General features: G+C 63.1%; 5 protein-coding genes across 10 annotated transcripts; 4 read left to right on the forward strand and 1 right to left on the reverse strand.

Annotated features, from left to right (window-relative positions):
- Positions 1-129: 129 nt before the first annotated feature.
- Positions 130-11,487, forward strand: FBXL16 (F-box and leucine rich repeat protein 16). The gene is made up of 6 exons (XM_086376574.1): positions 130-272; positions 6,645-7,300; positions 8,217-8,725; positions 9,105-9,189; positions 9,479-9,542; positions 9,742-11,487. The coding sequence occupies exons 2-6, from the start codon at positions 6,659-6,661 to the stop codon at positions 9,888-9,890; spliced, it is 1,449 nt and encodes a 482-aa protein (XP_086232700.1). The 5' UTR covers positions 130-272; positions 6,645-6,658; the 3' UTR covers positions 9,891-11,487.
- Positions 11,488-12,049: 562 nt separating this feature from the next.
- On the forward strand, positions 12,050-18,058 carry WDR24 (WD repeat domain 24). 2 transcript variants are annotated; one of them, XM_086376541.1, is made up of 9 exons: positions 12,050-12,272; positions 13,402-13,884; positions 15,047-15,224; positions 15,367-16,039; positions 16,556-16,674; positions 16,753-16,874; positions 16,971-17,075; positions 17,160-17,500; positions 17,642-18,058. In XM_086376541.1, exons 2-9 carry the CDS (start codon positions 13,404-13,406, stop codon positions 17,993-17,995), a joined length of 2,373 nt encoding a protein of 790 aa, XP_086232667.1. In that variant the 5' UTR covers positions 12,050-12,272; positions 13,402-13,403; the 3' UTR covers positions 17,996-18,058. The 2 variants fall into 2 exon arrangements, with proteins under 2 accessions (XP_086232667.1, XP_086232666.1); XM_086376540.1 differs by lacking the exon at positions 12,050-12,272 and having other exon boundaries at positions 12,756-13,884.
- Positions 18,059-18,270: 212 nt separating this feature from the next.
- JMJD8 (jumonji domain containing 8) lies at positions 18,271-20,995 on the forward strand. Of its 4 annotated transcripts, none has more exons than XM_086376592.1 (10): positions 18,271-18,376; positions 18,463-18,561; positions 18,726-18,774; positions 18,852-18,948; positions 19,038-19,106; positions 19,184-19,303; positions 19,391-19,458; positions 19,542-19,676; positions 19,768-19,843; positions 19,921-20,995. In XM_086376592.1, exons 1-10 carry the CDS (start codon positions 18,285-18,287, stop codon positions 19,989-19,991), a joined length of 876 nt encoding a protein of 291 aa, XP_086232718.1. In that variant the 5' UTR covers positions 18,271-18,284; the 3' UTR covers positions 19,992-20,995. The 4 variants fall into 4 exon arrangements, with proteins under 4 accessions (XP_086232718.1, XP_086232720.1, XP_086232721.1 ...); XM_086376594.1 differs by having other exon boundaries at positions 18,463-18,549; XM_086376595.1 differs by lacking the exon at positions 19,184-19,303.
- STUB1 (STIP1 homology and U-box containing protein 1) lies at positions 19,895-22,261 on the reverse strand. The gene is made up of 7 exons (XM_086376591.1): positions 21,978-22,261; positions 21,288-21,486; positions 21,036-21,201; positions 20,761-20,848; positions 20,555-20,611; positions 20,351-20,467; positions 19,895-20,273 (listed from the first exon to the last, which is right to left on the reverse strand). Exons 1-7 carry the CDS (start codon positions 22,134-22,136, stop codon positions 20,148-20,150), a joined length of 912 nt encoding a protein of 303 aa, XP_086232717.1. The 5' UTR covers positions 22,137-22,261; the 3' UTR covers positions 19,895-20,147.
- LOC147345724 (uncharacterized) lies at positions 22,133-23,759 on the forward strand. Of its 2 annotated transcripts, none has more exons than XM_086376604.1 (5): positions 22,133-22,265; positions 22,662-22,755; positions 22,888-23,047; positions 23,220-23,372; positions 23,473-23,759. In XM_086376604.1, exons 1-5 carry the CDS (start codon positions 22,135-22,137, stop codon positions 23,634-23,636), a joined length of 702 nt encoding a protein of 233 aa, XP_086232730.1. In that variant the 5' UTR covers positions 22,133-22,134; the 3' UTR covers positions 23,637-23,759. The 2 variants fall into 2 exon arrangements, with proteins under 2 accessions (XP_086232730.1, XP_086232731.1); XM_086376605.1 differs by lacking the exon at positions 22,133-22,265 and adding an exon at positions 22,357-22,589.
- The last annotated feature ends 51 nt before the right edge of the window (positions 23,760-23,810 follow it).

Genomic DNA, 23,810 nt, shown 5'->3' on the forward strand with positions numbered 1-23,810 from the left:
CTGCAAAGCGGCCTTATTTATCTGGGCACAGCCATAGCCTCCCCGGTGGGAGGCTCGGGGCGGCCGATCCTCTCCCACCGGGGAGCTCCTCTCGGGGGTGGGCAGCGGAGGGGCCCGGCCAGGCCGGACGCGGGGCGCGGGGCGCGGCCGGGCCCTGCCTGCCAGGCCAGCACCTCGGTCGCCTCCCTGCCTCGCCGGTGCCCATGCCGGGCTCCCCATGACGGGAGGACGCCCGGTGGACAGCGTGGCATGAGCCAGGAGCCCGGGCCGAGGTAAGGTGTGTGTGCCGGGCTAGGCTACAAGGCGGGGAGGGGGCAGGCCACAACACTGGGGAGGGGGCAGGCCACAGCACCGCCGAGGCCACAATGAGCAGGAGGCTGGGAAGGGTCTTGGGACAGCGCCGCCGCTGCCCCCCCGAGGGCTTACGTAACCGCAGCCCCTTCCCTGGCGGCTGCAGCTGGGCCTCCAGCCTGCCAGACCTTCCCCCAGCCCTTCACCCCAGTGGCTGCCTGGTTGAGGCCCGATCCCCATGGCAACTGGACCAAGGCTGTGGGTCGGTGCCACCGTGCTGTCCCCCCGTGGACTCCGAATTACAGGCCCCCAGCTGGGCTGCCTGGGCGAGCTCCTGGACCCCCCACAGCACTCAGGACTCCTCACCCCAGCACCATGAGCCCCTACGCCTGGAGACAGGTGTTAGATACAGTTACACTCCAGGAGGAGCTTGTGAACGCGAGGCCCAGTCGCTGACCTGCCCCTGGACACCTGAGCCCGGCCCTGCATGGAGCTTCTACAGTGGGAGGTCGAGGGGAAGGGAGGGCGCTGGCCACGTGTGCTCTGGAGGAGGGGCCGGGCGCTGGCCAAGGCTGGAGGGCCCCAGAAGCAGAGCTGGGCACCCCGAGACTTGCTGGGGGAGGGTCTGTCCTTCTGGGGGTTTGAGTGGGTCGAGGAGTCCCCCACCCATGACCCAAGAAGGAGAGAAGGCCTGGCTGTTGGAACCTCCAGGAGCCTGCAGCCTGGCGGCCGCTCCTCCACCCCTCCCAGCCTCTGCACGGGAGGCTTTCCCTCCATGGACAAGGCCCATGGACCAGGGTCAACCCAGGCCCCCCTGGCGCCAGGCAGAGCCTGGGCCCCTTTCTTCCCACAGATGCCTTCGAAGGATGCTGGACGGAAGTCTTGGGGCAGGAGGCCTGGGCGGGTTGGGAGCCTGAGAGGTTTGGGGTCCCCCAGGGCAGCCCACTGGCTCCACAGGAGGTGGCCCTGGGGCTGGCCGAGGCTATCTGGGGAGGAGGGGGATTCAAGGCCCAGTCCCAAACACAGGCAGAGTGGGGAGGCTGTGCAGGCCCCAGGGCACCCCAGGACTCACCTAGCCGGATGCCTGCTGCCTCTGTGGCCTGGCTCCCCCTCACCTGGGGCCCAGGGGGCCTCTGCCTCCCCTTGCTGTGGGCCAGGCCTATGGGCATCTCTGACGCTCCGGGGGTTCATGGGGCCGATGCCACCCTCCAGCTCACACCCACTTTCGGGGCACTCGCACAAGTCCTGTCGCCCACTAGTAAGAAGGGAACAAGTAGCTGGAGGTTGGAGCACCTGGACACTCAGGCCAGCTGGGCCCAGCCTCAAGAAGGGCTGCACTGCGGGGACCAGGGAGACATCTCGCCTGGAGGCTGGGGAAGGGGTTCCTGGGCTGGCGCTGTGAGCTGTCTGCAGCCCCCATCTCATCACACGTGGGAGCTGCTGCTGTGTCTGAGGGCTGGCTGGAGGGACGAGCGGAGGTGGCAGCGAAGCGGGTGGCCCGGAACCTCCCCTCCCAGTGGCCCGGGGGAGCCTCAGTCAGACCCACTGCAGAGGGTAGGCTTGGCCTCCCCTGGGCAGTGTCTGAGGCACTGGATGCACCAGGCCCTGGAGGGCATGGACCCTTCAGAGCAGAGAGGCCTGGAGCCTGGCACATACTCCCAGAGGCACCCGGTCCCACGTGGCTGAGCTGCCCTGAGCTTGGCCACAGGACATGCTCTGCTGGAGCGCCAACTCGGCTCTCTCTTGAGGCCCACGTGCTGCCTTTCCAGAGCCCTGGGTGCCCGGGTGGGGCAGCCCTCACCCCCAAGCATCTCTGAGCTGGGGGCGGGAGGGGAGCGCTGCTGCTAGGACGTGTGCAACGTGGTAGGGATGTACATGTGCCTGAGTCACAGAGCTTGTCACGGAATTTGTCAGCCCGCGCCGTGTCCCCAACCCCAAGCTACCCTGGTCGTCACCCCAGTCCCTGGGCCACCGCTGCAGGTTGACTTGATGTGAGCTACCCATGCCCTGTCTAGCTCGATGGCCCTCAGCCGGCAGGGGAACTGGTCAGTGCAGGTTCTGTTGTATTAGACGGGCTATCAGGGGTGAGTGAACCTCTGAGCTGAGGACCATGATGGGTGGGTATAAGCAGTCCCAAAGATGAGTGTCTCAGTGGTTGACACGCAGCTTGCAGCTTCTGGAAGGAGAGCAGGGGCGTGACAGGGGGCACACTGGGAGAGACTCCCGGCCCAGGGCTCCAAGCTGGGAGAGCATAGGGACTGAACCAGAACAGAGCAGAGAACGGAGGCAGCAGCAGCGGGCGGGGTGGGGTTGGGGGTGGGGGCGCAGGGTTGCACTCTGGACAGCCATGCCTGGCCTGAGTCTTAGGAGTAGGACAGCTGGAGGACTTGGGGTCAAATCCTAGCTTTGTGCAACTTCTGAAAATGCACTCTGAACCTTGCTGTCCTGGCTTGTGTGTGATGGGCTGAGATCAGCAGTGCAGTGGGAGGACGTGGCGCTCGGAAGCTTCCCTCCCTTCTAATGCTTCCTGTCCCCTTCCCCCTGGTCCGGCCAGACCATGGGGAACAGGCAGCCAGCACCCTCAACCCTGCAGCCCTCAAGGGGGGGACTTGGCCAAAAAGGAGACACAAGCCGTCCCCTTCCCGAGGTCTGAGTAAAGGTACAGCCCGCCCCAAGCCCCAGGGTCTTGGGAGCCTTCTCAGAGACCCTGGCATCACTCTTTCCCTCCCTCATGGACACCGGCCTCTGTCACAACCTGGACTGAAGAGCTGAGCCACAGTTGAGCCCTTCCGTCAACTGCCCTCCATCCCACCTCTGGGGAAGCTGCACCCCTTTCTACGTGACCCTGATCATTGGGCTGGCATTCTTCATTCACTCAGCCACCCAGCCAGCATGCTGTCTGTCCTCAGGAGAGACAGACAGGTAGACAGTGATGACAGTCCATGTCATGGCGGACATCTGGAGATGCTTTCAGGCCAGGGGTCCCACGGGGAGAGGCAGGGCGGTGCTCACACCAAAGGATAGAACAGGAGGAGCTTGCGGGGTTAAGGATCCTGGAGGCTTCCTGAGCAAGCAGGGGACCAGCATGTGCCTGGGCAGAGGGGGAGAAGAGTACAGGACAGCAGGTCTCACTGAACTGTGGGGTCAGTCTGGAAAGGGGTTGGAAGTGAGGCTCTTAGGTGGACTTGCTGGGTCTCAGCGCCCAGTGACTTCATCTATAGAAGAGGCAGCTCCTCAGGAAACCCCAGCATGGCCATCTCCAGACCTGGAAGCCACCAAGGTCTGGAGTCCTTGCAGGACTCACAGTGCTCCCCAGGTGCCCTCTGGCCCCCACGGTTCCCGTGAGTCTTCTGGGGAAGCAGAGGCCTGGTTTGCTCTCCTTGATTCACCTCTGGCTCAGGCTGGTGAAGACAAGAAGCTAAACTAGTGACTACCTTACTCCTCCTGTGGTGAACCAGGAGCCTGGAGCCCCTGCAGCCATCATAGGAGAAGCCCTCCCCCAGAATCCCACTCCTCATGGAGACACAGCACACCAGGGGATGAGGCTGAGAATAGTGCAAGCCTGACTGTCTTATTTTAAAAGACTCTTTCCCTGCGCCTTAGCTGCTGGTGTTGCTCCCTAAAGGGGAGTAGTCCCCAGGGGACTGGCTGCCCCGCCCTGTCCTGACAGGAAGACCAGGCGGGTCCTCCTGGACACACTAGGTGCAGTGGGGGCAGGTGCCAAGAAGGCAGAGATTGCAACCTGTCTTCTGGGTCAGAGGGTCAGAACCAGGCTGAGGGGCCCTTGTCCCAGCCCCCCAGGGGCCTCTTGCCTCACCGGCAGGAAGACCCATTTCTGATTTGAGCATTGTCCCAAAGCCCTGACCCCTGAGCTAAGGTGTGGCTGTTTCCAGTTTCGAACTGAAGATCTAGGGCTCAGACTAAGTCAACGAGGCTGGAGGGTGAGGAGCAGCTGGAGCGCAAGACCATGGACACGGTCGGGGAGCAGCAGGCCTGCTCTGTGGGAAGGAGGCTCAAACCCAGAACGTAGCGGGTGGGGAGGCTAACCGACAGGTGGACCAGGGGCTGTGGAAAGAGGGGCGGCCAGGTCTCGGACACTCCCTGCAAGCTGCTGTAAGCTCTTTTCCGTGGATGGGCTCCACCCAGAGGTCTGGGGGGTGGGGATGGGATTGTGGGTGTATGCAAATGTGAGCTGCTGTGGGGGACGGAAGGGAGCCCCGCGGATGCCCGGGGCATACACGTGATCCCCCCGACTCAGGCTCCACGTGCGCACCCATGGCTGGGAGAATTTTCAACCTAAATCGGCACTGCTCTTGAGTTATTTCTCCCTTGGTGCCGCCTCCGCCGCCTCCTCCTCCGGATCTTAGCTGGGCGGGCGTCTTCTCCCCCCTCCCCCCGCAAGCCTCCCGGGCCCCTCCCAGCCGAGCTGAGTTTGCCGGGCCGTACCCTCCCCGCCGCGCGCTGCCGCTGTCCGTGGTGGCGCGGCCCGGCCCGGCCCCGGAGCCCGCACGAGGCGGCTGCGGGGGCGCTGTCCATGGTGCTGCCGCCGCCGGGCGCGCCCTGCTCTGGGACACAGAAGGTATTCAGACAGGGGCTGCCCCTCTAACCAGCATAGCTCGCACGAGGGAATTGCCAGGATGCTCTCCCCTCTGGCCCCAGGATGGGGGGGGGGCACTTGTAGGCTTCATACTGTCCCTTCATGCGGCGCTGTTGTCCCAGGATGGCCCCTCCTATGTACTGGCATTAAGGGGTCTGGCCACCCCTGCCACTGTGGGCAACTGTAACTCCTGGGAGCCTCAGGTTCCTGGTCTGAAAACGGTGCTCACAGCAGTGCTTTCCCCTGTGCCCCCCAGCCGGGCAGTTGTGAGGCTGACATACACTATTACCCCAGTGGGCACTCGGCACGTGCTGTTAGGGATGTCGTGTATCAGCCCAGGTGAGGAATGCAACTACCTGGTCATGGCCTGCAGTGAACGGGCAGCCAAGGTGTGGGGGTCTCCTCTTCGGGCGTGGACTGGCAGCCTGAAGGTTCATGACTATCAGGGCATGAAGGCCTTTGGACTCAAAGCTGAGCTGGCAGCCACGAGGGCCACGTGTCCCAGTTAGACCCTTGGGCCCAGCCCAGGATGCATCCTCCCCAGATGTGGAATGCCGGCAAGTGTTGTCCTGTTCAGGGCTTGGGAACCAGTGGAGGTGTGATGCTGGGAAGGGCAGGGCAGGGAAGGACCACTGGCTCCCCTCCCCCTCGGTCCAGCAAGCTCACTCTGAGCCATGCCCTTGGTCCTCTCCTCATGCTGTTCCATGGGGCATATTGTCACCCCCAGGCTTTGAAGTGAGGAAAGTGAGGCTTGGAGCAGGGAAATGGCTCCCCAAGGCCACACAGCGATTTGGGATGAGCCACTGGGTACCCACCTCCAAGCTGAGTGTCAGAGGTGGGGACGGGCAGGAAATCTGGAATGAGAGGCAGATGGTAGCCCTGTGAGGGACCCACTGCCTCTTCTCTCTGGGGTCATCTGCATCCAGTGCCCTCTGCCACCCATTCACAGCCTTGGAGGCCTGAGCAGGGGAATGGGGGATGGTCTCAGTCCCACCCTGTGGGAAGATCCCTACACATAGCCTTTTTCAGCCAGTTCTGTGTCTGTGTCTTGGCTCCACCACTTACTGTGACCTCAGGCAAGCAATTCATGCTGCCTCAAGCTATGGTTTCCTCTTCTGTACAATGGGTACAATCATCAAAGCATTGTCCTCCATTGGTTGAGTGGGAGATTAAGGAAACAATATGTGTGCAGGGCTCATTGTGCTGGCATCACCATGAGCACCCTGGGAAGACACTTGCCCTTTCTCTGGGTATGTTCTGAGCCACAGAACCTCCTGCAGCCACAGAGATTCTCAGTGCATGCGCCTCAGATGGAGCACTTAAACCACTCCAGAGAGCTACACAGGTGTGACATAGAGGAGTGGCCAGAGAATGCCCCAAACCCTCAGTTCCCCAGCCTTGCCTGGCAGAGAGAGGCCTGGCAGGTGCCGATGGTGGGCAGCAGAGGTGAAGGGGACGGTCACCAGCGAGTGTTCCTCCACCTCTGTTCTGTCCATAGAACCCGGGGGTCAAAAAGCTCTGTGGTGGGTGGAGGTTGAGCTCAGTGCATACAGTAGGTGCTCAGGAGTGTTGTAGTCGTGACCAGCCCTGCCTTCCTGCACCTGCTCAGTCAGGGAGTCAGGGCTTACACTCAGACCCTTTCTGTTGGGCGTTTCTGGGAATGGCCTGGGAGGGGATGCTGGGGCGAGGGGGGGGTAGGGCGGAGCCTAGTCCTCCCGCGCAGGACTCACTGCCGTCTCCTGGACCCTGTCTGCAGCCCGAGCGAGGAAGATGTCGAGCCCGGGTGTCAACGGCGACCCCAAGCCTCCATGCTTGCCTCGCAATGGCCTGGTGAAACTGCCGGGCCAGCCCAATGGCCTGGGTGCAGCCAGCATCACCAAGGGCACGCCAGCTGCCAAGAACCGCCCTTGCCAGCCACCCCCGCCCACCCTCCCACCACCCAGCCTGGCTGGCCCGCCGCCCCGGGCTGCTCTGGCCGGGGGCCTGTGCCCCCAGGCAGGGCTCCCCCTTGGTGGACCAGCCTTAGCCCCAGTGTCTGGGCCCCCAGCAGAGCGACCGCCCCTGGCCACAGATGAGAAGATCCTCAATGGCCTCTTCTGGTACTTCTCGGCCTGCGAGAAGTGTGTGCTGGCGCAGGTGTGCAAGGCCTGGAGGCGTGTGCTCTACCAGCCCAAGTTCTGGGCGGGCCTCACGCCTGTGCTGCACGCCAAGGAGCTCTACACAGTGCTGCCTGGAGGGGAGAAGGAGTTCGTGAACCTGCAGGGCTTCGCAGCACGTGGCTTTGAGGGTTTCTGCCTGGTGGGCGTCTCTGACTTGGACATCTGTGAGTTCATCGACAACTACGCGCTCTCCAAGAAGGGTGTCAAGGCCATGAGCCTCAAGCGCTCCACCATCACTGATGCCGGCCTGGAGGTGCGCACTGCCATGGGCCCAGAGGAGCAAGGGCTGGGGGCTGGGCCAGGCAGTAGCCACTCAGCACATGTGTGTTGTGGGGGGTGGGGCGGTGAGGAAGAAGCTTTCACACACAAGCGGCAAAGTGGCTGAGGGTGGGGCTGGTGCCCTGAGGAGTGTGGCTGTGGGGTGGGGGGAACAGGGCTGGCTACTTAGTTTGGGGGATCTAGTTCAAAATGAAAATTTGGGTCCTTTGCTCAAAGATAACTAAGGATTTCAAGACAGTAACAGCAAAGCAGGGGCTTCCCAGGTGGCGCTAGTGCTAAAGAACCCACCTGCCAATGGAGGAGACAGCTTCAGTCCCTGGGTTGGGAAGATCCCCTGGAGGAGGATATGGCAACCCATTCTAGTATTCCTGCCTGGAGAATCCCATGGACAGAGGTTGCAGAGTTGGACACAACTCAACTGACTTAGCACTCATGCATGCAACAGCAAAGCAGACAAATGTGAGACCCTGCATGCCGAGGATGCTGGAGGAGGTGGGAGAAGCAGGGGCAAAGGTCAGAGGAGCAGCTGTGGAGGTGGCCCCTTCCCCAGGAAGGGGACTCTAATCATCACATCATTAACACCAAGGGCTCTGAGCACCTGCTCGGGCCTGGCCCCGGACTCCCAGATCCCCTGTGCCCTGCCTCCTCCCTTAGAATGTTGTTTACATGTAATGAACACACTGTAAAGTGCACTTGGCAGAGTCCAGCTTGATGGATGTTGACACCGTCTGCACCCTCAAGAACACAGCTTCCTGCCCCTCAGCGGGCTCCTTCCACCCTGTCTGCTATCAGCCACCATGCCCATGGGGAGGCTCATGCTTGGGAAACCACGGTAGGCTTGAGCCCCATGGAGGCCTCCTGACCCCCCCCGACCCTGCACCTGTCCACAGGTGATGCTGGAGCAGATGCAGGGCGTGGTGCGCCTGGAGCTGTCAGGTTGCAACGACTTCACCGAGGCTGGGCTGTGGTCCAGCCTGAGCGCGCGGATCACCTCGCTGAGCGTGAGCGACTGCATCAACGTGGCCGACGACGCGATCGCGGCCATCTCACAGCTGCTGCCAAACCTAGCCGAGCTGAGCTTGCAGGCCTACCACGTGACGGACACAGCCCTGGCCTACTTCACAGCGCGCCAGGGCCACAGCACGCACACACTGCGCCTGCTCTCCTGCTGGGAGATCACCAACCACGGCGTGGTCAACGTGGTGCATAGCCTGCCCAACCTCACCGCGCTCAGCCTCTCTGGCTGCTCCAAGGTCACGGACGACGGCGTGGAGCTTGTGGCCGAGAACCTGCGGAAGCTCCGCAGCCTCGACCTCTCCTGGTGCCCGCGCATCACTGACATGGCGCTCGAGTATGTGGCCTGCGACCTGCATCGCCTGGAGGAGCTCGTGCTGGACAGGTGTGCACGGCCCCACCCCTAGGCCACGGAGGGCAGGGCCAGGCAAGGCTGCTGGACCTCTAAGAAGGGAGCCTAGTGGACAAACCTGTAGTTAGAGGGGGGCTGCAGCGAGGGGGGCGGGGCCCTCAGAGGCTAGCCTAGTGTGGACTATAACACGGGGGCGGGGCTGAGCAGTGCCCGCCACCCCCCACCGCCCCCCCCCCCCAGGGAATATGACCTAGCGGCCACTTGGGGGCGGAGCCTGGGTGGCGCGCGGCACGGTGGGGCAGGAAGGTAGCTCAGCTCCGGGCGTCTGGGGCGGAAAAGGAGGAAGGGGCCAGAGCTGAGGGGCGGGGACAGGTGTTTTGAAGGTGGGCAACCCCTTCTGTTGCGACCACAGGTGTGTACGCATCACGGACACTGGCCTCAGCTATTTGTCCACCATGTCGTCCCTCCGCAGCCTCTACCTGCGATGGTGCTGCCAGGTATCAGCCCTCCATGCCTCCAGAGACTAGGGAGTAGCGGGGGAGGTGGGGGGCGCGGGGAAAGCCCCCACCCAGATATGCCGCTGACCTGTAAGGAAGCCCACTCAGATCCTGTAAGGAAGTCTGGGATCCCTTCACACCCAAGCGGCGCGCATGGAGTCCCCAGGGCCCTCAGCGACTCCGTGGGGACCTGAGAACCTACCCCCTTCCCCCTACGGCCTGACGCTAGGAGTGGGGCTCCCTCGAGGCGGGAACGGAAATAGCTAACTCGCCCCGCTCTCCCGCCCAGGTGCAGGACTTCGGGCTGAAGCACCTCCTGGCCATGAGGAGTCTGCGTCTCTTGTCTCTGGCAGGTGAGCCCCTGTGCCGCCCTCCTGGGCAGTGGCCACTCATCCCCACCTAGGCCGACTCCGCCAGCAGTGCCGGGACCCTCGTGCAGACCCACGCCTGGTGTTGACTTACGGCGGCCCAGGTCCCACCCGGCCAGAGGCGGAGTCTCGCCTGGTCCGGGCCCCGCCCTGGTCACGCCCACTAAGCCCCGCCCCTCCGCAGGCTGTCCGCTGCTGACCGCCACCGGGCTGTCGGGCCTGGTGCAGCTGCAGGACCTGGAGGAGCTGGAGCTGACCAACTGCCCCGGAGCCACCCCCGAGCTCTTCAAGTACTTCTCGCAGCACCTGCCCCGCTGCCTCGTCGTCGAGTAGTCGGGGCCTCCCGGCCCTCGGCCCCTCGCTCTCCTCCCCGCCCCGCCCCGAGCAAGGAGGGCGGCGGGCGGGCCAGCCCCGCGCACGCACGCACGCACGCTCGGGGAATTTGTGCATGCCCCTCGCGCCCGCAACTGCACGCCCGCCCTTCGCCACGCCACAGTCGCCTCCATCGTTCGCCCGCCCGCCGGAGGCGGAGCGCTGGGGCTCGGTCCTGGGGGCGCTTTGAGCTCGCCAGACGGCCGCCCCTACCGCCTTCTCCGCCACACCCCGCTCTGTCTCCCCACCCCGGGCAGGGCCCAGGGGGATTGAGGGGAGCTGGGTCCCCTAGGACACAGGGGCCCGGAAGAGCCCCCAGGGCTTCCCGCATCTTCCACTGCACCGCGCCTGGAGCCCTCCGAGGGGTGCGAGGGGAAACAGGCCGCCGCCAAAGCCATGGCCCGCCCAGGAGCCCAAGTCCCGCCCGCCCTTCCCCAGCTCATGCCAGCCTGACCCTCAGCGACCTCCCCTCTTCCTTGCCGCTGTGTGAGAGAGGCCCGGCTCGCCCCACCCCACCCACAGACCTAAGGTCCTCGGACCCTGGCCAGGCTAGGGCAGAACTGGATTAGGAGAGGGGCCACCGGGCTGACAGTGACCTTGGCATAATCAACATTAGCCCAGCTGGCCCCAGTCCACCTCAACTCAGGGGTGGCATAGCTACCTTGGGAGGCTTGCAGCTGGAGCGACCATTAGGGCCTGCAGGCCTTGGGAGCAGTCCTGAGTGGACCCTGCCCTGCAACCCCTGTAGCCAGCTGGGCCCAGGCCCCTCAGCGCAACGCTTCATCCTGGGCAGGTCTCCACCAGGTGGAAGCTGGGAAAGGGGGCCCTAGCCAGTGACCAATCTTCCAGTGACCAGCTCCCCCTCAACACCCAAAGGGAGGGCTCCTTTCTAGCCACAGCCTCCCTCTCCCCAGCTTCCCAGACTTCTACCTGCCCACATGGGCGCACCGTGTTCTGTCTAGTCCCAACACACCTGGAAGTCCTGGGGTGCTGGCCCATCTTGGCGATTGCTGAGGAGGGGGCTGGGACCCCTTTCCATCCCAACCTTGAGCACCCACACCCTATCTTGGGACACTCCCCCTGCCCCCAATCTGGTTGGAAGAGAGTAGCCAGTTTCCAGAGAGCCAGAGAGTGACAGAGAGAGAGAGAGAAAGAGAAAGAGCGAGTGAGAGATGCTGTTGAAGACAGACAGTTCAACAGCCCAAAGATTTCCCTGCCCCTGGAGTGCTGGCCAGAGGCTCCAGGGCTGAGATGGTCAGGAGCCAGTTTCTTCAGCCCCTCCTCCCCACAGCTCCCAGTGGGGAGGGGCAGCTGTCCATTTGTCCAAAGTATTAATGCAACTGAAGCTGTGATATTTCCAACGACTGTAGGAGGAAAAATTAGGGGGACAGAGGAAAACAAAACCAACCAACCCCTAAAATCATTTTCTTATTGTACATAACGACCTCATTCTCCTGTATATGCGGAAGATATAACCTTATATTTGGTAAGTGTTTCTTGTGCTATTTTATCACGTGACCTGTTTATAAAAATATATATTAAAAAAGTTGTAAAAACACATGTCTGAATTGTTTTTAGGTCATCACACCATGGTGGGGAAGGTGTTATCTGTCCTGAGTGGCCCAAGTCTGAATTTTTGTGCACCCCTCATCAGGTTTATTGGTTCTTTTAATAAACATGCAGAGACTGGTAACACTGTGCCAGGCTGGAAACCCAGCAGTGACCACCACAGAAGGCCCCTAACCTCTTACTGTGTCAGCGGGGAGAGACACTAAAATCATTACATATAACAGTCCTTCCAAAATATCTAGGATATAGCCCATTCTTCCAAGGGCAAAAATGAGGGCTGCTAGGGGTATCCTTGGAGAAGGAAATGGCAACCCACTCCAGTGTTCTCTCCTGGAGAATCCCAGGGACGGGGGAGCCTGGTGGGCTGCCGTCTATGGGGTCGCACAGAGTCGGACACGACTGAAGCGACTTAGAAGCAGAAGCAGCAGCAGCAGCAGCAGGGGTATCCTAGACGATCACACAGAGCAGCAAGCACCGGCCAGGGCGCATAGCCAGCAAAGAAAGGGCGGCTCAGAGAGGGTCACTGATTGAACCGTTTGTGTGAACAGGTCCAGTCAGGCACCAGAGCTCTTGGAGACAGACGGATGCGAGTTCATACTCGTGTGAAACAGATGTAATCAGTATACCAGGTTGTGACGAGCGCCGTGGAGGCCACTTAGATGGGGTGGCCGGGGAAGGCCTCTAAAAACGTGCCATTTAAGCTGAACTCTGAGGGATGAGGAGAATTGTTCTGGGGAGGACAACGAGCGAGCACGCGCGATGACCGTGAGGCAGGTAAGGGCGCAGCCGGCTGGGAGCCGCCGTGGCGGGAGCTGCGCGGAGGGGACGGGGCCGGGAGCTCGGGATTTGCCTCCCAGCGCGGTGAGGACGTGTGGGGAGGCCCGCAGGCCGAAGAGTCCCTGGCTGTGTGGAGCTCAGATGAGGCGGGAGGAGGGACCCCTGGAGAGCCGCTAGGAAGCTGTTCCCGAGTACCGAAGAGGGCGAAAAAGAAGGCGGAGACGGAGGAGGGGTGTGGGGCTAGCCTGGGAATGCCTGGGCTTGCTGATGGACCGTGGGGCAGAGATGAGCACTAGCGTTAAAATAACACGAGTAAAAGAGGAAGAGGAAGAATACCGGAGGCGGAACCGGCGGAGCCTCTACCCCACCTCTGCTCTCCCCTCCGCCTCCAAGGCGCGCTCCCGTCCCGGAACGTTTGTGGTGTGGGCACCCGCTTCCAGCGCGGGGCTGGAAAGAAAAGGACCACGTTCGGCGGGGGGCGGGACGGAAACGGGCTGCTTCCGGCGCGGCCGTTCCTCCCCTGCCCGGCAGTTTCGGGAAATGGCTCCTGTGCCCGCGGAAGGAGAGACTTCTCCGTTCCTCCGGTTCTGTTCCCGCTGTCTCCGCTCCCGCCGCAACCTCTGCGCCGCCAGGCTCTCCTGAGCGGTCGCGCCAGCCATCCCTCTGGCTCCGTAAACAGCTCGGTCCTGGAAGCCCCTCTGACCCTCGCGCCTCTGTAGTCTGTGTTTTCTGGGCGTCTCTGGTCTTCCTGCCCCCTTTCCAGAGGCCGACTGTGCACGGTGGGAGCCATCTGGTTTCCCTGGCGGGACTGACTGCCCGAAGGTCCAGTGACCATCCTGATTTGGCAGTTAGGGGGTTGGAGAATTGGCCTGGCCTGGGGCTGACCAGGTAAGGTCTCCCCCAGAAGTCAGACATGGGGCTGGCTAGCCTCAGGGCAGCCATGGCGCCCTCCGTCTGCCCGGTGAGGGTGATGGAACTTGCCTATCAGACCGACTAACGGTGGACTCCACTGGACTAAGCAGTTTTGGAGGAACCACCCAGGGTGAAGGGTCTGAGTGGCCACGCCCCTGCCGCCAGGCTGACCAGGCCTGCCCACTTCACTGATCTGTCCTCGCCACTCGTGCAGCCATGGAGAAGATGTCCCGCGTGACCACGGCCCTCGGTGGAAGCGTGCTGACTGGCCGCACCATGCACTGCCATCTGGATGCTCCAGCCAACGCCATCAGCGTGTGCCGTGACGCGGCCCAAGTGGTCGTAGCAGGCCGCAGCATCTTCAAGATCTATGCCATTGAGGAGGAGCAGTTTGTGGAGAAGCTGAACCTGCGCGTGGGCCGCAAGCCCTCCCTCAACCTGAGCTGTGCAGACGTTGTCTGGCACCAGATGGACGAGAACCTGCTGGCCACGGCTGCCACCAACGGCGTGGTGGTCACCTGGAACCTGGGCCGGCCGTCCCGCAACAAGCAGGACCAGCTGTTCACGGAGCACAAGCGTACAGTGAACAAAGTGTGCTTCCACCCCACTGAGGCCCACGTGCTGCTCAGCGGCTCCCAGGATGGCTTCATGAAGTGCTTTGACCTGCGCAGGAAGGACTCTGTCAGCACCTTCTCGGGTGAGGCCCTGGGAGGCAGGTCAGGCAGGTGTGCATCTCTGCAGGTGGCCGACCTGTCTAGGCAGGTTAAGAAGCACTGTTTGTCAGAGGCCCTCAGGTGTGCTCCCAGAGGGCTTCCTGGAGGAGGAGCCAGCTGAGCTGGCACTGGAGGAGGGGGTGGAGGTCAGCAGGGAAGGGGCAGGGGTGGGCCTGGTGGAAGTGTGAGGGGTATGTGGAGTGTGGGCACAGCGTTGATGCACTTGCGGGGCCAGCAGGAGTCGAGGGTAGTGTGGGATCAGGGAGAGGGCAAATGGGTGGCTGCCCTGGCAGCTGAGCCTTCTCTCGCCATGCCTCAGAGCTCCAGGCCACCTCATTGCATGAAGTCTGCTTCCAGGGTCCTCAGCCCAGGGAAGCAGTGGGGAGTGGGGCATTGCCTGGTTCCTCCCCCCTCAAGTTCCCTTCCCAGCAGGTCCAGCTCTTGACACCCCCGCCTTGAGCCAGCTTACCTTTTTACCTCGATGAGACCAAATGAAGGACAGGGCAGAGCCCTCAGATAATCAGGGAGCATCTTACGACAGTCCTTGAGCTCCCTGTGCGGGGGAAAGCTGGATGCTGCATTCGAAGGCTCCTGGTGTGGTGGTCCTCAGGGCTAGACGTGTCCCCTCAAGGTCTCCAGTCCTTGGGGGCTGGCCAGCCTGGCAGCTCCAGCTCAAGGTGTAGGGCCTGGGCAGAGCCTGGGGCATTCTATCCCTGCCTCCTGGGGCCTGAGGTTTCCAGAGGATTGTGTTCGGCCCACCAAGGCTCCTGTTCACACAGTGCTCTGACACCTGGTCCTGAAGCCGTGACAGCTTTGCACGAGGACGGATGTCAGATGCAGAATCCAGAGAAAATCAAGGTCCAGGAGTCTGTTAAAAACCACCCGATGCCTGGTGTCCCTCTCACCTGCCTAGGCTCTTATCTGCTTTGCCATGCCTCTCTTTGCCCCTGTCCACTCTGGACAGGCCTTGGCAGTGTCTACACCACCCTCCAGGCCTTCTGGTCTGGGCCATGGGCAGGAATGCAGCACCAGCCCACATCCATTCCAAGGAATCCCCATTGGTTGCTTGCTTTCCCTCCTGGAGCTCCTGTGGGCCACCCTGTCCCCCACCCTCAACCTTCTCCCTCCACTAATGTCCACTCACAGGCCAGTCTGAGAGTGTGCGTGACGTCCAGTTCAGCATCCGAGACTACTTCACCTTCGCGTCCACCTTCGAGAATGGCAACGTGCAGCTCTGGGACATTCGGCGGCCTGACCGCTGTGAGCGAATGTTCACAGCCCACAATGGGCCTGTATTCTGCTGTGACTGGCACCCCGAGGACAGGTGTGGGCTGGGGGCCAGGGCAGCGGGGCAGGGTGGGTGGGCTTGTGGAAGGGCTCTCTGACTGCCTCAAGACCTGTGAGACAGAGTGGGGAGCCCTCCCACCCCGAAAGAGGTCACTGAGGACTTCCTGGGCCTTCCCCAGGGGCTGGCTGGCCACAGGTGGGCGTGACAAGATGGTGAAGGTCTGGGACATGGCCACACACCGTGCCAAGGAGGTGCACTGTGTGCAGACCATCGCCTCCGTGGCCAGAGTCAAGTGGAGGCCTGAGTGCCGCCACCACCTCGCCACGTGCTCCATGATGGTGGACCACAATGTCTACGTGTGGGACGTGCGCCGGCCCTTTGTGCCTGCCGCCATGTTTGAGGAGCACCGGGACGTCACGACGGGCATCGCCTGGCGCCACCCGCATGACCCCTCGTTCCTGCTCTCCGGCTCCAAGGACAGCACTCTGTGTCAGCACCTGTTCCGCGACGCCAGCCAGCCTGTTGAGCGTGCCAACCCTGAGGGCCTCTGCTACGGCCTCTTTGGGGACCTGGCCTTCGCAGCCAAGGAGAGCCTCGTGGCCACCGAGTCGGGGCGCAAACCCTACGCTGGGGATCGGCGCCACCCCATCTTCTTCAAGCGCAAGCTGGACCCTGCCGAGCCCTTTGCGGGCCTCGCCTCCAGTGCCCTCAATGTCTTTGAGATAGAACCCGGCAGCGGCAGCATGAGCTGGTTCGTGGATACAGCCGAGCGTTACGCCCTGGCCGGCCGACCACTGGCCGAGCTCTGTGACCACAATGCGAAAGTGGCTCGAGAGCTTGGCCGTAACCAGGTACACAGGGTGGGCTGAGGGCTAGGATCTTGGTACAGGGCCTGGCACTCCTCTGACAGCTGCGGCTGGACCGTGCCGAGTTCAGAGTTCAGCTCTGGCTGAGGACACCCCCAGCTTGCCCCAGTAACAGAGTGTCCAGAGCCCCAGGAGTGGGCCAGATGCCAGTGCCATTCCTGGGGTGCAGGCCTGGGTGTTGTGGGGTCTTGGCCCCTCTTGGCTTGTCCTTGCTTCTAGACTTCCCAGGATGTCCAGCCCTACAGAGAATGTCCACATTGCCTTGCTCATCATCTCCCTGGGACCTCAGGCCCATTTCCATGTTTCCTCTGCCCGTACAGGATGGAGGCTAGGTTTTTTGTTTTTCCTATGGGCCTCGGCTTCCCACCTGGGGTGGGCCAGGACGTTGGGTCCCTGGGGCAGCTGAAAGCTGAGGGTTTGTGGTTCTATCCAGGCAGAGGGGAGCCTGTGCAGGCCTCCAGGGACCCAGGACCCCCATGAGTGACTAGTGCCTACCCCTAGGTGGCTCAGACGTGGACCATGCTCCGGATCATCTACTGTAGTCCTGGTCTGGTGCCCACCACGAATCTCAACCACAGCATGGGCAAGGGCAGCTCCTGTGGCCTGCCCCTCATGAACAGGTAGACACCTGGGGGCGGCTCTCCCCAGAGGGTGGGACTGCTGGTGCCTACCCACCCATCGGCCCTCCCTGCCTCCAGTTTCAACCTGAAGGATATGGCCCCAGGACTGGGCAGTGAGACTCGGCTGGACCGCAGCAAGGGTGATACACGGAGCGACACAGTGCTGCTGGACTCCTCAGCCACACTCATAACCAATGAAGGTAGGGTGGGGGCTGGCAGAGGGCCTTCATGGGATTGGGAATGGGTCTCCAAGCGTGAGGCAGTCCTGGAATGCTCTCCCTCCCTCCCTGGGACAGATAACGAGGAGACTGAGGGCAGCGATGTGCCCACTGATTACCTGTTGGGCGACGTGGAAGGTGAGGACGATGAGCTTTACCTGTTGGATCCGGAACACGCACACTGTAAGTGGGGGTGTGGGGAAGGGGTGGAGTGGGGCTGGGAGGCGGGGCCAGAGCCTGCCTACCCTTCCTGCCCCTATGTCATAGCGGAGGAGCCCGAGTATGTGCTGCCCCAGGAGGCCTTCCCGCTGCGCCACGAGATTGTGGATACCCCGCCGGGGCCCGAGCACCTGCAGGACAAGGCCGACTCTCCCCACGTGAGCGGCAGTGAGGCAGATGCAGCCTCCCTGGTGCCTGTGGACTCCTCCTTCTCACTCATCTCGGTCTCGCACGCGCTGTGCGACAGCCGCCTGCCGCCCGACTTCTTCAGCGCCCTAGTGTGTGACATGCTGCGCTTCTATGCCGAGCAGGGTGATGTGCAGATGGCCGTGTCCGTGCTCATTGTGCTGGGTGAGCGCGTGCGCAAGGACATCGACGAGCAAACCCAGGTGGGTGACAGGGTCTGGGGGTCTTCCTGGAGCAGCTGCCACCCCGAGGACTGCCCCTGCACGCCCCGCCTACACCCGCACCTGTGTCTATGCCCAGGGAACCCCGGGTTCTTACTCCGCCCTCCCCGCCCTGCCCACCAGGAGCACTGGTACACGTCCTACATCGACCTGCTGCAGCGCTTCTGCCTCTGGAACGTGTCCAATCAAGTGGTTAAGCTCAGCACCAGCCGCGCCATCAGCTGCCTCAACCAGGCCTCCACCACCCTGCATGTCAACTGCAGCCACTGCAAGCGGCCCATGAGCAGCCGGGGCTGGGTGTGCGACCGCTGCCGCCGCTGCGCCAGCATGTGCGCCGTCTGCCACCACGTGGTCAAGGGGCTCTTCGTGTGGTGCCAGGGCTGTAGTCACGGCGGCCACCTGCAGCACATCATGAAGTGGCTGGAGGGCAGCTCCCACTGCCCCGCCGGCTGCGGCCACCTGTGCGAGTACTCCTGACCCGCTGCCGGGCTGGTGGGGATGGGCTTGTGAACCAAATAAAGGACGCGGGAGGCATTCTGAGCGGCTTGTTACCTGCTCGTGTCGCTTGGGGTCAGCTGCCGGCGCGGCCTACTTTACCGGGCGGAGGGCGGGGCCTCCGCGGCGCAGTAGCCAATAGCATCCCTTGGAGCGGCCCTCGCCCCTCCTCCCGGAAGCGCCCCCCTCCTTCTGGGCCGAAGGAAGCGGCTCCCCAGCCGGTCCGTGGCCTCACGGAGGCACTCCCGGCGTGCCTCGCGGCTGCAAGCTCATGGCGCTGGAGGCGCGGCCGCTTCTGTGGCTCGCGCTCTGGACGCTGGCGGTTCCCGCCCGGAGCTTCGGGAAGGACGCCGACGGAGGGTGGTGAGCGGCGCCGGGTGGCCGGGTGGGGCGAAGCGGGGCGGGGAGCGCAGCGGGGCGGCCGACAAAGTGAGCCGCTGTGTCGGCAGGCGACGGCCCGGACCGGGGGCGCCGGCGGCCGTGACGGAAGAGGAGCACTGCACTGTGGAGCGCCGGGCTGACCTCAGCTACGCCGAGTTCGTGCAGCGGTACTTGCGGCCTCCTTCGGGGCCACACCTCCCGGAAACCTGTGCCTAGAGCCGTCCCCTGCACCGCCGAGGCCGCTTCCCCTTGAGCCCCTTCGAGCGCGTGTGGGCGGGAGCCGAGGGTGGGCGAGGGTCAGACCTGGCCGTGACCCTGCCCTTCCTTTTAGCTACGCCTTTTCCAGACCTGTCATCCTGCAGGGGCTCACCGACAACTCGGTGAGTATTCACGCCCCTCTCGACGACCACTCGCCAGTGCAGGGCCCCGCCCCGAAGTCCTTTCTCTACCTCCGCAGAGGTTCCGGGACCTGTGCACCCGTCAGAGGCTGCTGGCCTCCTTTGGAGACAGCGTGGTCCGGTTGAGCACCGCCAACACCTACTCCTACCAGAAAGGTGAGCTGCCCCACCCTGCAGCCCAGCCTACTTGCCAGCACCTTGCAGGCAGCACCAACTAGTCCTGACCAACGCCTTTCAAACTGCAGTGGACCTGCCCTTTGAGAAGTATGTGGAGCAGATGCTGCACCCCCAGGACCCCATCTCCATGGGCAATGGTGAGCCAGACAGGTGACCATGGGTGTGTGTGGGGGGTGACTTGGAGATCCCTGTGTCCTGTGTTTTCCGCTGGCAGACACGCTGTACTTCTTTGGGGATAACAACTTCACTGAATGGGCCTCCCTCTTTCGGCACTATTCTCCACCTCCGTTCAGCCTGCTGGGTACAACTCCTGCTTACAGCTTTGGAATTGCAGGTGGGTGCCCTGCAGGACAAAGGGACTTGGGGGCTGGGTTGGGGAGGATTAAGCTTGGTAACCAGGTGCTCGTAACTCGCCCCACAGGAGCTGGCTCTGGGGTGCCCTTCCACTGGCATGGACCCGGGTTCTCGGAGGTGATCTATGGCCGCAAGGTCAGCACAGGGTGCGGGCTGAGACTCTGGGTTCACTGACCAAAATACAAAGCATAACTTTGCTGCTCCTCCCCACCCCCCAGCGCTGGTTTCTGTACCCTCCTGAGAAGACACCCGAATTCCACCCTAACAAAACCACACTGGCCTGGCTCCGGGACACATACCCAGCCCTGACACCATCTGCACGGCCCCTGGAATGCACTATCCAGGCTGGTGAGGTCAGTGGCTGGCAGGCAGGGGCCAGGCTGAGCGAGGCCAAAGATCCCCAACCAACCCATCAACCCACATGTCCCCCCCACCCCTCGCCAGGTGCTGTATTTCCCTGACCGATGGTGGCATGCCACACTCAACCTCGACACCAGCGTCTTCATCTCTACCTTCCTCGGTTAGCCAAAGGGGGTGGCTGGCGAGCCCACTGCACACCAGCACACATCCCTGCAGTGCTCACAGGTTTTATTACAGGGACAGAGGTGGTGGCAGCAGCCTCAGCCCAACCCACCTCAGCCCCCCTTTCCGGCCCAGGAGGAGGATGAGAGGTGCGTTGCCCAGCAGAACTGATGGGGGTGGGGTTGGGGACACCAGGGTAGGGATCCAGGGACACAAACTATGTACAGAAAACTAGGGGCTACTGCCCCAAGGCCCTCCTGAGCTAGGGCAAGGCAGGTGGGTGGCCCATACACCCACCCTGCTCAGTAATCCTCTACCCAGCCATTCTCAGAGATGAAGGCATCGATGACCTCTTTCATGGCCAAGTTGGGGATGAGCTGTTCCTGGGTCAGGGGGCTCCGAGTCACAGGGTCAAAATGGCCCACGCGCTGTAGTGACGACAGGATCAGAATTAGGAGCTGCTCAGGGTGTGTGGGTCCTGCTGCCAACACCCATAGGCCCTCACCTGCAGGTGCTCCTCGATGTCCTTGCGGTCGTACGTGATGCCACTGGGCGTGATGCAGGGCTCCCGCATCAGCTCAAAGCTGATCTTGCCGCACAGGTAGTCGGGGATGTCTCGCTTCTGCAGCACACAGGGTTGGATCAGGTCAGGGGCTGGGAAGGGACACTGCTCCGGCTACCCACAGGCCCCAGAAGACGGGCAGCTCACCTTTCTCTTCTCATCTACCTGGGAGAAGAGCTCGTCCATGTCTGCCAAGTACTTGTCCTGCAAAGAACCAAGCAGCCACTTGTGGGCCTGACACCCCTCTCCCCTCCCCAGGCACCGAGACACACAGACCCAACAGGAGCTGGGGCACCTCACATCACAGCACACACACACACAGAGGAACCACACTTGGGCTGGGGCACCCTCACATGCTTGGCTTCAATGCAGGCCTGCTGGGCCCGTATGTGGCTGTCGTCCTCGTCACCCTCGTGGTTCCGCTGACACTCTTCCAGTTCCCTGGGGGTTGACCAAAAGGTGATCAGAGATGGGTCTGGCCAGGGACAGTCAGACTCCACTCCAGTCTTAGGATCATTCAGGCCTCATTCCCCTCCATCTCCTGTGTGCCAGAGTTGACCTTCAATAAACACCTGTGTTCACACCTCAGAGTTAACCTAAAAGTGGTGACTCGAGGGGGGGAGCCCACCTCTCACGCTCAGCCACAATGAGCCGTGTAAGATAAGAGTGCAACTCATTTTCCTGGTGGATGCGTCGCTCCTCAATGCTGTTCCAGCGCTTTTTCTTTGCGATGCGCAGAGCACTGGGGATGTCATCCCCAAAGTTGAGCCGCTGCTCCTTGGCCAGGTTGTAGGCTGGGGGATAGAGTATTTGGGTAAACTTCAACCAGTCCACCCACCTGGTCCCAGGCACCCTGGAACCGGCTAGCCTATAAGCCCACCTCGCTGCAGGTTGGCAATAGCCTCATCATAGCTTTCCATCTCCAGCTGGCATTGCCCCAGGAAGAAGTGTGCCTTCACAGACTGCCCGTCCAGCTCCAGGGCGCGCCGACAGTCAGCCAGGGCTTGCTCGTGCTGCTGCATCTTCAGGTAGCACAGTGCCCGGTTGGTGTAATACACTGCCACCAAGGGGTTCCGGGTCTGGGGACCAAGGCCGGACCAGCCGGCATGAGGGAGTGAGCTCAGCCTGCCCACTCTGTCCCAACTTGAGGCCCACAGTTGGAACCAAGACACTAGCGTTTTCTCAGCTTCCAAGCCCTTGGGTTCTGAGGGAGGGTGAAGCCTACGTGAGCCCACTCTCTTGGACTCCAATGAGTCTTGTGAGGTAGCTTTCCCAGACTCGTGCAAGTGCCCAGCATCGCGTTTGACTCCTCAAGGAGCAAGGGTGCCTGGTCCCCAGCCCAGTGGGCCTCGAAAACCTACAGTTCCCACCCAACACAGTTCTCTGGCAGCCCGCACTGGCTTGGGAAAGGCGCGGCCTTGGCCCCAGACCCCAAGCACCCACCCCCTCCCTCCGAAAGTCTGGCGGGCACGGCCTGACATGTTCTGGAGAGGGCGCGGGGCAGAAGCCGCACCCCGGCCCCTCCCCTGGCTCAGACGCCAAGCCCCTCCCGCAGCGCGGGCGCACTCACGATGGCGCGGCCGTAGCAGGCCGCCGCCTCCGGGTACTTGCGGCCCACGAAGAGCCGGTTGCCCTGCTCCTTGAGCTCCTGTGCGCTCGGGCTCTTCTCGGGGCTGCCGCCGCCGGCGCCCAGCCGTGCGCCGCCCTCCTTCTCCTCCTTGCCCTTCATGGCGCCGCGCGGCACCGCCTGGGCTCCGCTCCCAGGCTCCGCGCCCAGCCCGCCCTGCGCCCGCAGCCCGAGCCCGCGATCCGCTCGGGCCCGGTCCAGCGCTCCGCCACCGGAACTTCCGGTCTGCAGGTAGGCGGGGCCAGCGGAGCGGACCGCCGCGCGGGTGGGCGGGGCCGCGCGTGCCCTCGGCGCGCTGCGGGGGCGGGGCCGGCGGGGAGCGTGACTCTCTGGCAACGCGACGCGACGTCAAGGCTTGCGAAGCGCCGGGTCACACGGGCAGACGCCCGCCGCGGCAGTGCTCCGAGGCCCCGCCCGGCGCGTGGAGATGGCCGCGGCCGGCGGGCTCTGGAGCTGTGAGGACCCGAGCCGCTGGGCCGCGGTCTTGGAGTGCCGCGGGGCGGTGCTGGGGGCGCGCGCGGGTCCCCAGGGGCGGCTGGAAGCGCTGGACCAGTGGTAGGGCGGAGGGGGCAGGGGCGGGCGGGCCGAGCCCCGTGGCCCGGATTCCGTAGCGCCGCCTTCCCCCAGGTACCGAGAGGAGCTGCCCGCGGCCATCGGGGCCCGCGCGGAGAAGCACGTGACACGAGACGAGCTGGAGCGGCTGCTGGCGTGGAAACTAGCGGTAAGGCTTCCCACGTGGGGCTCGGCACAGCCACGTGGGCGGGGTTTCTCTGGGGGCGCACCCTCGTGGCAGTCTTGAGGAGGCTCCTGACGAGGGCCACCACTCGTGACACCCGACTCGACCTGGCCACAGAGGGGCCGCTTCCGACCGCGCCTGCAGCAACTCGTGGCCGCCAACTCTCCGGAGCTGGTGGTGCAGCATTCGGCCGCCGCCTTCCGCCTTCTGCCAGACATGTACGCAGCGGTCATGGCTCTGTGCGCCCTCCGTGGCGTGGGCCCGGCTACCGCCTCGGGTTAGTCGGGAAAGCTGAACCGCCCCCGGGCAGGGTCGCGGGCGGAACCTGGCCTGTTAGTGTCCTTATCCATGAAATGGTCCGATGGCCAGATACATGATACAGGAGAGTTGCTGGGGACAGCAGCCCCAGGCCCAGGCGGGGCTGAGTGCTGTCCATTCACTGCCCACAGCGGTACTGGCTGCTGGAGCTCCTGAGGTGGCAGCCTTCATGTCTGAGGAGGCAGTGGCCGCAGTGCCCGGCCTGCCCGCCCTGCAGTACACCGTCAAGCACTACCTGCTCTACCTGAGCCGGGTGCAGGAGCGTGCAACAGCCTTGAGCCAAGGTGCGGAGACCACGGGCGGCCAGGGTGGTCACGGAGAGCTCTCTCTGACGGTAGGAAGATCGGTATCTCTGAGCCCCAGACTCCCTCTGCCCTTCTCTAGGCAGTGCGTCTGGGCTGTGGACCCCGCACCATGTGGAGACGGCCCTGTGGACCTGGGCTGTAGGGCGGAAGATGTGCCCGGACCTGCTGCCCAACCTGAGTCCCAGCCCGGTCCCCGCTGAGGACACCAGGCCAGCCAAGAAGCGCAGGACCCAGGCTGAGTGACTTGGCTGCGGCCCAGAGCCTGTTCACCTGCCCTGTGATCTCAGGCCGTATGTCTCTGGACAGGAGGCTGGCCGACCAGGAAGCTGGTTGCTGTTGAAGCTCAATAAATGCCTGCTGAACTGACACCTGAATGTGAGGCCCACAGCCCCTCCCCAGGGCTCCCGGCTCCCACAG

This window comes from Bos grunniens, chromosome 25, assembly GCF_055505025.1.
Source record: "Bos grunniens cultivar Pamir isolate PY7600 chromosome 25, Bosgru_T2T1.0, whole genome shotgun sequence".
NCBI lineage: Eukaryota > Metazoa > Chordata > Mammalia > Artiodactyla > Bovidae > Bos > Bos grunniens.

Coding starts and splice junctions, on each gene's coding strand:
- FBXL16 (XM_086376574.1), top strand. CDS start 6,659: ATGTCGAGCCCGGGTGTCAACGGCGACCCCAAGCCTCCATGCTTGCCT. Junction 8,726..9,104: donor GAGGAGCTCGTGCTGGACAG/GTGTGCACGGCC, acceptor TTGCGACCACAG/GTGTGTACGCATCACGGACA. Junction 9,543..9,741: donor GCGTCTCTTGTCTCTGGCAG/GTGAGCCCCTGT, acceptor GCCCCTCCGCAG/GCTGTCCGCTGCTGACCGCC.
- WDR24 (XM_086376541.1), top strand. CDS start 13,404: ATGGAGAAGATGTCCCGCGTGACCACGGCCCTCGGTGGAAGCGTGCTG. Junction 16,875..16,970: donor CACACTCATAACCAATGAAG/GTAGGGTGGGGG, acceptor TCCCTGGGACAG/ATAACGAGGAGACTGAGGGC. Junction 17,501..17,641: donor ACATCGACGAGCAAACCCAG/GTGGGTGACAGG, acceptor CCTGCCCACCAG/GAGCACTGGTACACGTCCTA.
- JMJD8 (XM_086376592.1), top strand. CDS start 18,285: ATGGCGCTGGAGGCGCGGCCGCTTCTGTGGCTCGCGCTCTGGACGCTG. Junction 18,377..18,462: donor AAGGACGCCGACGGAGGGTG/GTGAGCGGCGCC, acceptor CTGTGTCGGCAG/GCGACGGCCCGGACCGGGGG. Junction 18,775..18,851: donor AGGGGCTCACCGACAACTCG/GTGAGTATTCAC, acceptor CTACCTCCGCAG/AGGTTCCGGGACCTGTGCAC.
- LOC147345724 (XM_086376604.1), top strand. CDS start 22,135: ATGGCGCCGCGCGGCACCGCCTGGGCTCCGCTCCCAGGCTCCGCGCCC. Junction 22,756..22,887: donor TGCTGGCGTGGAAACTAGCG/GTAAGGCTTCCC, acceptor ACCTGGCCACAG/AGGGGCCGCTTCCGACCGCG. Junction 23,373..23,472: donor TGCAACAGCCTTGAGCCAAG/GTGCGGAGACCA, acceptor GCCCTTCTCTAG/GCAGTGCGTCTGGGCTGTGG.
- STUB1 (XM_086376591.1), bottom strand. CDS start 22,136: ATGAAGGGCAAGGAGGAGAAGGAGGGCGGCGCACGGCTGGGCGCCGGC. Junction 20,849..21,035: donor ATTGTGGCTGAGCGTGAGAG/GTGGGCTCCCCC, acceptor GTCAACCCCCAG/GGAACTGGAAGAGTGTCAGC. Junction 20,468..20,554: donor AGGTAGATGAGAAGAGAAAG/GTGAGCTGCCCG, acceptor TGTGTGCTGCAG/AAGCGAGACATCCCCGACTA.